General features: G+C 41.9%; 1 protein-coding gene and 1 non-coding gene across 2 annotated transcripts; both read left to right on the plus strand.

Moving 5' to 3' along the window:
• Positions 1-352: 352 nt before the first annotated feature.
• Positions 353-12138, plus strand: LOC123657995 (protein SMG8). The gene is made up of 11 exons (XM_045593473.1): positions 353-493; positions 804-1099; positions 1845-2066; positions 3940-4192; positions 4668-4811; positions 6682-6756; positions 7883-8040; positions 8682-8885; positions 10178-10431; positions 10864-11215; positions 11736-12138. The coding sequence occupies exons 1-11, from the start codon at positions 353-355 to the stop codon at positions 12136-12138; spliced, it is 2502 nt and encodes an 833-aa protein (XP_045449429.1).
• Positions 6143-6226, plus strand: Trnal-cag. Its single transcript has one exon. It is a non-coding gene; the product is annotated as a tRNA-Leu (tRNA).

Consider the following 12138-nt stretch of genomic DNA (forward strand, 5'->3'; position numbering starts at 1 on the left):
TGAGCGGTGGACAGAAACGTCATTTCATAATGAAATTGTCACAATTGACAAGTTATCTAAAATAAGTGTATTGCAATACAGAAATATTTTAAAGCTAAGATGCCAAGCAGAACACATTGCTATAGCAGTAGGCAGCTTTCTTTCTGAATGTCGTGCAAAAGTAATATTGGGATAAACTAAAACTCAATTAATTTACCAACGTTAGAAATAAGGCATTTGTGATTTTTGATCATTTTAATTTGGAAAAACGTCATTTTGACTTTGTCATACATGACATTGGCGAATTGAAAGTAAACAAAAGTAAACACTTCTTGTATTTTTTAAAATAATTAGTTCTTTGATATGATATAAAATGACTAAAACATTTTCCATTAATGATATTCCTGAGTTTTCTAAAAAGGAGCGCATAGTTGTCGTGGGCGTTATTGGGAAATCACCTTACCGCTATCCTAATAAAACAACACCTCTCATACCAAATGTACAATGTAAAGAAGTAAGAAACTTTTTATTACAATCAAATTAAGTCTATTCTTACATTATATAGTTGAAGAGTCTATTTGTAAACGCACTAATCTCAGAATACGTACGAATTTATCAATCTTAGTATTGGGAATTCTATTTACTGAGAAATTTATTATAATTATCCTTATTGCATACACATATAAATCTCTAAAATATTTAATTTATTGTAATTTAATTATAAATATTATTTTAATGCGATACATCTGTTATGATAGATTTTTAGTAATACCCTACATTGAAATTATCATTAATTAATCAAAAGTAAAATATTTTCATTTTAGAATGGTATAGAATGCCACTGGGATGAAAGAAAAGGTATTTTGTATCTTCACGCAGTAACTTACCTGGACACAACGAGACTGGTGTCTTTGGCTAAAGACTTGGATGAGAATTCTGATAGTACAGTAAAGGATGCAGATGCAGCTAACTGGTTGGTGGCATCTGGGGAACTGGCTATAGAGTCATGCAAGGCTTTGGCATTGATCTTCCACCTTTGTCATATAGTGGTGTTGTCATCTCCAACATCTGTCTTTGATCTTGGTTATTTACAGCTGTTTAAGGCTATTGCTGGATACAGGTATGCAATACTAATATAACAAGCAAGAACTAAACAGTTGCCTGTACTAATATTATAAAAAGATTTTTTTATTTGTGATGGATAAAGTCGTCAAATATTGGACTGATTTTTTATATTCTTCACTAGAATGCTACTAATGTAGCAGTGATAATTCATCGAGTGACATAAAAAGTCAAATTAAGGATTTATTTATAAATGTAAATTAATACGTGAAGCAAAAACTTTGTACCCTATTATGAAAATTGTGTAGATTGAGGAGTATAAAATTTCGTACACTTATCGTTTATATAGAAAAGGAGTGCTGAATGCTAATATTTTCTTAAAATTATATATAAAAATATTTTAACTCAACAAAAAAAAAAAAAAAACATTACACACACTACCATGTATTTGACATACACATGCATATTATACTCTTTTGTTGGTTGTCAAAGTCTGTTTAATTGAAAAATTTAAAAAAGGTTCTTTATTTTCATTACTTTTTTTTCTTTAATTTTATAACTTTAATTTAAATTTTTTATTATGGTCGAATTTTGAATGACCTATTTTTTACATAATAGCAAGTTTAAAAACAAAGCAATTTCCATACAACCAGAATAATTATTAAATAATTGAAAAAACATGATTACCATTCTCTTGTTTGTGTTTAACAGCTTTTCAATGGTATATTAAAATTAAAGTGATATAGAACATGCATTGCATGTTTATGTGTAACTATCAAACAAACACTACTACTACTTTACAGGGCCGAACTAGCAACTGAAACTGCTGAGGAGTTACAGTCATCCGGAGCAGGAGGTGCATGGGAAACACATGGCCGACCATGTTGTCCTCGGCTACTGTTTCATTTTCGCCGCGCCCCCACTCCATTGAGGAAAGCACCAGCTGCACTCAAAAGACTTGAACATGCAGTCGAAGATCAAATATACTTTATTCTTAGAAAATCAAGGACTATTACTAATGTCTGGTAAGAATATTTTATTTTATGAAATTTCTATTGCTTTTTTTATCACAAAGAAAAATTAGTCTATTGGCATTAAAATAATAATGAGTGACACTCTCTATATGGCTTACTTCAGCTGATCAATTTGAATGTGGTATTCTAACTTCTATTTCTTCTTCTGCTGTGTGGCTATGGCAGTAAAGAATATAGCCACCCCCTCTCTTCCCGTGGGTGTCGTAAGAGGTGGCTAAGGGATAACACAGTTCCAAAACCATCTTGGAACTTAAAAAGCCGACCAATGGCGGGATAACCATCCAACTGCTAGCTTCAAAATACACAGGCCGAAGGCGGTCAGCAGCGTCTTCGGTGCGACATAGCCAGCCCTGCGGTCGCCAACCCGCCTGCCAAGCGTGGTGACTATGGGCAAAACACATGAGTTCACTCCATTTTTGGTGCGAACTTGTGGAGGCCTATGTCCAGCAGTGGACTGCGACTGACTTACTGAAATTTAATTGGTCAAGGGGCTTAGCTAAGTTAAAGTAATGAGTTATTATTTTCTTCATGTGAATGGACTATAAATATAAATTTGGTAAAGCTTTAGATTAGGAAAAACCGAATTTCGGGACCGTGGGGGGAGGGGAGGGAGGGTGGGGAACGCTACCCCTGGTACCACTGTCACACCTCAGAATCCCATGGTTATGGAGATATCCATTGTTAAAGTTTTGAGGTTAGAAGAAGAATTTCGAAAGTTAGAGGAACGCTTGGCTCCCTCCGCGCCTCCGCGGCATAAAAAAAACACTCTAGCGGTAGGACAGACCAAGACCACGTGGACAGTGGGGTGCTCCGATTCGGTTTTGGGTATTTTTCGAATTTCTAAACCTATATTCTAGCACGCAATGTTACTAATTTTATTAGAATATTATGTCTGACGCGTTATTTTGTTTAAAAGTGTCGATTTGTCACACAATGCAAACAATACGAGCTCAAAGGTATTATAATAGCTTTAAATTCTTCTTCTAACCTCAAAACTTTAACCATGGATATCTCCATAACCATGGGGTTTTGAGGTGTGACAGTGTTACCTTGTATAGATTCCCCTACACCCTCCGCCCTCCACAACCAAAAACCCCATAATTCGGTTTTTCTAATTCGGTTTTTCCTAGTCTAGATCTTAGCCATAAATTTATACTGAAATCTAAGAATATGTGTCAGTTAAAAACGAAAAAAAACCGACTTCAATTACATTGTAGTAATACAACGTAGATCGACCAAAAAATAGTCAAGTAACTACGCGTTATCAAAGTTTACTCAAAAAGTAGTTATCCGATCTCGATAAAATTTATATGTGACCACATGATAAACATCAGCTTTCGATTAAATTAAAAATTATCAAAATCGGTACACCCAGTAAAAAGTTATTGCGAATTTTCGAGAGTTTCCCTCGATTCCTTTGAGATTCCATCATCAGATCCTTTTTTCCTTATCGTGGTACCAAACTAGGGACTATCTATAGACTATCTAGGACTATCTACTTTCCAACGAAAAATTTTTTTATCAAAATCGGTGCATCCAGTAAAAAGTTATGTGGTATAATATAACGTAGGTCGACGAAAAAAGCGTCAAGTAAAAACGCATTATTAGATATAACTCGAAAAATAGTTGTTAGATCTCAAATAAATTTAAATGGGACCAAATGACATACACCACCTTTCGATTAAAAAAAAAATTGTCGAAATCAGTCCACCCGGTAAAAGGTCCGATGTAACATACATAAAAATAAATAACAGTTGAATTGAGAACCTCCTCCTTTTTTGAAAGTCACTTTCACTTGGCTACTTTTTTATATTCAAACATATATTTACGTGTTGTACTTATAGTCTTTTTTAATTTTTTTCAGTGCGAAGTCATTATTTGCGATTCCTAAAAACGAAGAGTTTGTATATATTAGCGCTGAAAGCGACAGATATTGCGCACAAGACGTCAGCTCTCTTATACGTGGGTTAGTACAGCTGTGTGCGGGGGCAGAGCCCGAGGGGCCTCCACAGAGGAGCACCTTCAGGGAATTTCTTCAAGGTCACTTGGATTTAGCATTTGGAGAAGGTTTTGATGATAATGTCGGCAAGTATGCCATGAGCACATCGTTCTTTGAGGTGAGTATCCATATTTGATTACTTACTACACTGTTTATGTAAATTATCGTATTTGAATCGCAGACGTTTTCTATTTTAAAATTAAAATAAAAAATAACTTTATTCAAATAGGTCTCAAAAGTACGTTCGAGAATTTAAGTGATTATTATTTTTAAAAGTAAAACTAGCACCCGAGGCCTACCTACCTACGGACCCGTTGCATTTTTATTATATGTGTTTATTATCTGTGTCGTAAATGAGATTGGCGCCAAAAAGAAAAAATAATTGTCAGTGGCTGCGATCATCTTTCGAATATTAAATGGTTTGAAAACTCTTTAGTGTTAGTGGTTGTCCCGCAAATTTTCGACATGTTTCATTATTTTTTTGAATGTAAGGCCATCGGCCCATCTGGCTGGAGGGCGTCCAACACTACTTTTGTCATTATTTTTGTTAATAGACCTAATAATTTGTAATTGAGTGCAACGCCCGCCTGCAGCTGCCGAGCGCGCGCTCGTGGCGGCTGGCGGCGCGCGCGCTGGCCCCCGTGTACCTGCGGCCGGTGCGCGGCGAGCGCGAGCCGGGCGCGCTGTTCGACGCGCTCGCCACCGACGTGCGCTTCTCTCAGGCGAGGTGCGCCAAGGTAACACCACCAATACTTCAACTTACGCTAAACTGCCGAGCGCGCGCTGGCCCCCGTGTACCTGCGGCCGGCGCGCGGCGAGCACGAGCCGGGCGCGCTGTTCGACGCGCTCGCCACCGACGTGCGCTTCTCTCAGGCGAGGTGCGCCAAGGTAACACCACCAATACTTCAACTTACGCTAAACTGCCGAGCGCGCGCTGGCCCCCGTGTACCTGCGGCCGGTGCGCGGCGAGCGCGAGCCGGGCGCGCTGTTCGACGCGCTCGCCACCGACGTGCGCTTCTCTCAGGCGAGGTGCGCCAAGGTAACACCACCAATACTTCAACTTACGCTAAACTGCCGAGCGCGCGCTGGCCCCCGTGTACCTGCGGCCGGCGCGCGGCGAGCGCGAGCCGGGCGCGCTGTTCGACGCGCTCGCCACCGACGTGCGCTTCTCTCAGGCGAGGTGCGCCAAGGTAACACCACCAATACTTCAACTTACGCTAAACTGCCGAGCGCGCGCTGGCCCCCGTGTACCTGCGGCCGGCGCGCGGCGAGCACGAGCCGGGCGCGCTGTTCGACGCGCTCGCCACCGACGTGCGCTTCTCTCAGGCGAGGTGCGCCAAGGTAACACCACCAATACTTCAACTTACGCTAAACTGCCGAGCGCGCGCTGGCCCCCGTGTACCTGCGGCCGGCGCGCGGCGAGCACGAGCCGGGCGCGCTGTTCGACGCGCTCGCCACCGACGTGCGCTTCTCTCAGGCGAGGTGCGCCAAGGTAACACCACCAATACTTCAACTTACGCTAAACTTCTGCATTTTGTTAACCGAGTACATAATAACTTTGTTTGTTATTAAATAAAAAAGGAGTGTGCTTTAGACCACACGACTGAAGTGAAACTTCTGTAGCTCCATCTAACTTATATCTCCCTCTCAACTTCCGTTCGCCTCGCCTGATCACACTTTTCGTAAAGCTTTCGTGGGCGCTGAAATTTTACACCAAAAATAGATTTCAATTTAATGAATGGTTTGTGTACTGTGTTGCTACGGCACCAAAGAATATAGCCACCACCTCTCTTCCCGTGGATGTCGTAAGAGGCGACCAAGGGATAACAAAACTCAAACTCAATTTTGCTGAGAGTCATATATTAAATTTAGAATGTTTAGGCGACCCAGATAAAAAAGAAAATTTACTGAATTATAATATCATCTTCCGTAGAGGAATCGACTGAAGTCATGATTCTTCTTTCTGTGATACATTACGATAGTGGCCGTATCCGGCTTCCTGGCCGTATCATTGACATCCCTGGTTTAGAGTGTAAAACTGTATATTAATTTCATTAAAATTTTTATCGTCAGGATGGCCGAGCGGTCTAAGGCGCTGCGTTCAGGTCGCAGTCCACTTCTGTGGGCGTGGGTTCGAATCCCACTTCTGACATATTTATTTTATTTATATAATTTATTTTTTCGTTATATTTGAAAGTAAATTTATATAATAACGTTGTTGTATTGTTTTGCACTAACTGACTGAGACTAATTAAGTTAAATGTTTTTTTGTTTCTTGACCTGAAAATAATTATACTTTCTCCAAAACATATTTAAAAATAATTTATATTTTTATTCGAAATTCACTATTTTTCGTCCATTGTATCTATAAAGTATATAAGGTAAAAAAAATACTTGACTAAAACAGTCAATATTATTAACTTGAAGTTCTCTAGAAAAGGAGTAATTAGGAAAGTAGTATATTAGGAATAGAATAATTAGATTTATTTAGCCTATATTAAATTATATATATCGCTCTTTTACCGATAAAGTCGCCTTTTTAAATCTTTTTTCTGTGTGTGTTTGTATTTTGGTGTACAAAGAATAAATAAATATTTACTATTACAGGTGTTACCAATAGCTCAAGCTTCTTATGCTGAGGGCTTACCGCCTCATTACTCTAGTCAACACCATGCACATAAGGTGAGTTTGTTTTCATATTTAAGGCGATTATAGAAAAAAATCTGAACTGTTTCTTTTGAAGCTTGTATCGAAGGGAATATTTTGATATAATGTACAGCAGGATAGATCCTGCTCAAAATCTTAGCCCGTCTCGGGAAGTCGTAATCCAACCGTACAGAAGATTACAGCTAAATAATACTGCTTTCAAGTAATGTGTTACTGTGATGAGGAAGGTGGTCAGAGCTCTTGGGGAGAGTCAGGAGTAGGTCGGCAACGCGCTTGCGATGCTTCTGATATTGTAGGCGTCTATTAGTCTAGTCAGCAAGCTCAAAATCGTGATAAATAGAGGTAAAGCTCCTTAAAATATGAGCCAAAGCTCCTTAAAATATGAGCCAAAGCTAATTCGATTCAGAATGACGTTTAGAAAAGTGGGTCGGAAAGACTTTCTAGCACGCGAAAATTGCAGTTATTAAAAAAAGGATTTTTTTTTGTTAATAACTTCGAAACTAATATCAGTTAAGAAATTTTAAAAAAAAGCTCCTTAAAGAAAAGGAAATTTCCAAAAAAAGTTTTAACTCCCGCTGTTCTATCTCGATTATTTATAATTTTTAATTAACGCTGAAAATAGGCCTCCGCGCGGCCGCTAAGGTATACGCCAAAACGAATACGTCTCATTTTTTTTTGTGTATTTTATACACTTAACGAATATATTCTCGTTTGATAAAAGTTTTAAACTCCAATTTTTAACACATAGGGCTATTATTAAAGTAAAAAAAAATCCCGATCCTCTTCATTGCAGATAGTAAAAAATGCTTAAATCTCTGTAATTTTTTGCTTCATAAAGCCATTCTTATATATTCTTATATACGAGTATATATAGATAATTGAATCACTTTGCTGAAATTTTTAAAAATCATGTATTTTGCTGAAGTAAAACTTCTTTACGCACACTTGACTTGGGGAGGGCGAGGCGAACGGAGCAAGAGAGAGAGGTGCGAGCACACATTTTCTTTCTCTCTTTCTCTCATTGTGCCAGTTACGTTTCGTATATTTAAGACACAGTGCTGGTCTATTGTGCAAAAGTTTTACTTGAGTCGTGTGGTCTAAAGCACATTCGTTGTGTCGTTGACTTGGTTTTACGGGATAGGTGAGCGTGGCGCTGGGCGTGGTGGAGGCGATGGCGCGCGGCCCGCTGGCGGCGGCGGCGCGCGCGCGCTTGCAGGCGGCCTGCGGCGCCGTGTGGCGCTCGCGCCGTCTGTGCGAGGCGCCCTCCCTCACCGCGCACCCCTGCGTCCACCCGCAGCAGTGAGTGCTTACTGACTAGAGCGGCCTGCGGCGCCGTGTGGCGCTCGCGCCGTCTGTGCGAGGCGCCCTCCCTCACCGCGCACCCCTGCGTCCATCCGCAGCAGTGAGTGCTTACTGCCTAGAGCGGCCTGCGGCGCCGTGTGGCGCTCGCGCCGTCTGTGCGAGGCGCCCTCCCTCACCGCGCACCCCTGCGTCCACCCGCAGCAGTGAGTGCTTACTGACTAGAGCGGCCTGCGGCGCCGTGTGGCGCTCGCGCCGTCTGTGCGAGGCACCCTCCCTCACCGCGCACCCCTGCGTCCACCCGCAGCAGTGAGTGCTTACTGCCTAGAGCGGCCTGCAGCGCCGTGTGGCGCTCGCGCCGTCTGTGCGAGGCGCCCTCCCTCACCGCGCACCCCTGCGTCCACCCGCAGCAGTGAGTGCTTACTGACTAGAGCGGCCTGCGGCGCCGTGTGGCGCTCGCGCCGTCTGTGCGAGGCGCCCTCCCTCACCGCGCACCCCTGCGTCCACCCGCAGCAGTGAGTGCTTACTGACTAGAGCGGCTACTGGCTAGATCTAATTTAATTTCGCTAATATACCTCCCATGTATACTCAACTGTAACAAAACGGAGACCTTGAAGTAACTCCCACTTCACCGCTTCCAGTGACAGCAGTAAAGAACACTCGTCGGGCGTGCGCTACGTGAGCGCCTGTAACTGCGGCCGTACGAAATGTTCGCGAGACGACCCGTACACCGTGAAGAAGGCCAACTACACCTTCTACGTGTACGCGGCAGAGGAGTGCGGCGTGTGCAACACCCTGCAGAGCATCGACTTTCCTGTTTTCCAGCCTTCTACCCCTAGCTTTAGGTAAGAAGTTAGTATGTTAGGTTTCGAGTTATCTGTCGGAGTTTCTCTGGCTTTGTGCCTACTTCGAAGGTTTTAGAACAATTTGCGGATATTTCGAGGTCCTCGTTAACCCGTTAAGTGTAGGCATTTTGCATTAGAAGAAACACAAAAAAACTAATTTTCGAAGGTTTTAAGGAATTTGTGGATACTTAATAGTCGTCGGGGTTAAGTGTGGGTATTTTGTATAAGAAGAAATACAAATAAAACTAATTTTTGAAGGTTTTAGATAAAGGAGAATGATACGATTCCATACATTCTTGGGCCAAAATGTAATGAAATGAAAATGGTATCAATTAATGCATTTAGGCTTATTGCTTCCTCGCTGAAAATTATCTATATTTTGGCTATCTGAGAGTGGAGTTATTAAACTTTTTGTAAAAGTGAGGTTATGTTACAATGTCTATAAAAAACCCGATCACTAAGTTCTTGTAGCATTAATATCTGTTATATTTAGTCAAGACTGTTTGAAAACTCACTACGAATATTGATATACACTTGAAACCATAAATAAATATCAGGAATGGGCTCAGAATGCATTGGAAAACAGTAAACACGAAACGAGTGACGGACACAGTATTATTGTTAGTCAGCTTTCAAAGCTGTCATTAAAAATATGATTTATTTTAAATCGATATGAAATCGATAATCATTTTGGTTTATCAGATATTAATTGATATTGTCCATATTAATGTAACTTTATTTAAATGCACTTTATTGTTTACAGCTTTAATTGTGCATCTAAATATCTTGAATTAATTAACTAGTGCAAACCTTTTTTTTTTTAATTCTGTAATCGATTATAGTTGAATCGATACCCAAATAATTTGATGAAAACTATCTTTCTCAATTTTCTCCGTTTCTAGATTCAGAATTGAGCTGATATTTTATATTTTAAAATAAAAAAATATGACCAATTTTTTAAACAATATCTCTACTCATTACATTTTGGCCCAAAAGTCCCATTCTCCTTTGCGGATACTTAGAGGTCGTCCGGGTTAAGTGTGGGCATTTTACATTAGAAGAAACACTTAAAACACTAATTTGCAAATAATTTTGTTAGTGTCCTTCGCAAAACTGTTTTGAACGGAAGTTGTGTTTTATTTAGTAGAAGATGCTTTTGCCCCACTTTTGGCACTAGGACATTTTTAAATCAACAGTATTTAAATTATCAACTTAAATTGTAAGCACGTATGTACCTTAAGCCAAAACCAACCAAATGGTCGTTATTAATCCGGGCAAATAACCAATTTCAGAGCCGCGTCAGTCAAATCCGCAACTGAAGAAAATGGTGCTGACAACAAAGACGCCGCTGACGAGGAGTCTCACGCGGCGCTGACGTCACCATCGCGATCGTGGTCACCACCTGACGAGTTGTCACCAGGCTCGGCAAGAGAAGGTGATGGTGACGATGATGACGATGACGAAGACAATGATGATGGTGACGGTGACGAGCCGCCACCCTGTAACGACACTCTTGAACTCGTCGCCGTACAGGGAACCACAAATGGTTAGTTGACTGATTTTTTTTTGTATCACAAACTAGCTGATCCCCTGAACTTTGGACCACTATATATTTTTTTTTGTGTAAATTTAAATTTATTTTGTTTATTTTCTTAAATATAAACGTTGTTCTGATAATAACGCAAAAAAAAATGATGTAACTTGATGCTGCCGTTCGGAGCTTATGTAAAGTTGTGAAAGTTTTGTCATAGCCCATTTGGACGGCTTGATGCAGTTGACGCAATCGCATATATTATGCAAATTTCGTATATTATGGCAAAGTAAAACTGAATAAATGCTAGGGATATATTATAATTTTCATTCAGAACATAAATTATAACACATACAGAACTCCCATTTTGAACGACAGTATACATAGAAGCTTTGTATTTTAAAGTTAGATTTTTAAGAATTAAGCTCATGTCATATTACGTCACAGAGAAATCAATAAGCCGACAACCGTCAACGACGGAGTACCTACCAGGCATGCTGCATACGGGCAGCCCCGCGGCCTTGCTCCCGGCCTTTCCAAGCTGGTCACTACTGTGTCTGGGTTCATCCTCGCTGTACTCACATAGCGCCGGTCTACCCGAGCACTTACAGCCTGGTTTTCTACCACATACGAACTACTTGTTGCCGTGGGACTGCGCTGTCCGTCTCGAATGGAGGCCCCGGCCGCGTCGCCCGCCGCATTCACACGCACACCTGCACCCACCACATCCTGCACATCCTGCGCCACTCACCGTCAAGATCTTCATCGGCTTCGAGTACGAGTGCCCGCGTGGACACAGGTGACCGTTTTTTCTTTTTGTTAGGAATAGTCTGCAAACGAGATTAGTTTTAATGTATTATATGTTGTACCTAATGAGACTTTTGAGAGTAATCGAATGTTTACAAAATAAGTTATGCCCGCGATACGAAACTAAACACTAATATGTACATTTTCATTGCACTTTATTTATAATTTTATTTTAGAGTTCAATAAAAACTGAGATAATCTTATGCTTGTCATGGATTTCTTATCATTTTATCACTTCGGTCTTGGCCACTCAAAAATGTATGTAAGATGTAGTGTAAATGTAGTATGTAAAGTGTAGTACCTTTACATTTGGTCCTTCGAGCCGGATATTCTTATGTCGTAGCAGCTGACATTGAAAAGATATTTCGACAAATATGTCATGTCAAGGATAACGACCAGTGCCCACAAAGTTACTAATTAAGTTAATATAAATTATACGATTGCGTGGTAGGCAATTCACCATAGCTTACACAAAGTATTCGTGAAGGTATAAATACGATCGAATGCTGTAGGTTCATGATGTCGTCCCCGGACACGGTGGTGAGCGGCGGCGGCGGCGGCGCGTGGACCCGCGAGGCGCACGCGGCGGGCGCGCGGCTGGCGGCCAGCGACATGCCGCTGTACGCCGCGTGCGTGTGCCGCGCGCACGCGCCGGCGCAGCTCACGCGCCTGCACGTGGTGACGCCCAAGGCGCCCGTGCACGTGACGCTGGCGCCGCGCGCGCAGCCGGCGCCGGGCGGGCCGGTGTTCACGCCGCAGCCGGCCGGCGGCGGCGCGCTGCGCCTGAGCGCGTCGGCCTACTGGCTGCTGCGCCTGCCCTTCGTGTACGCGGACGAGCGCGGGCCCGCGCCGCGCCCGCGCGCCGCGCCCGCGCCCGGCCTGCTGCTGGCGCCGCTCTTTGGCCTGCAGGAGTGA

The sequence above is a fragment of the Melitaea cinxia genome, chromosome 11 (assembly GCF_905220565.1).
Source record: "Melitaea cinxia chromosome 11, ilMelCinx1.1, whole genome shotgun sequence".
In the NCBI taxonomy this organism is placed as follows: domain Eukaryota; kingdom Metazoa; phylum Arthropoda; class Insecta; order Lepidoptera; family Nymphalidae; genus Melitaea; species Melitaea cinxia.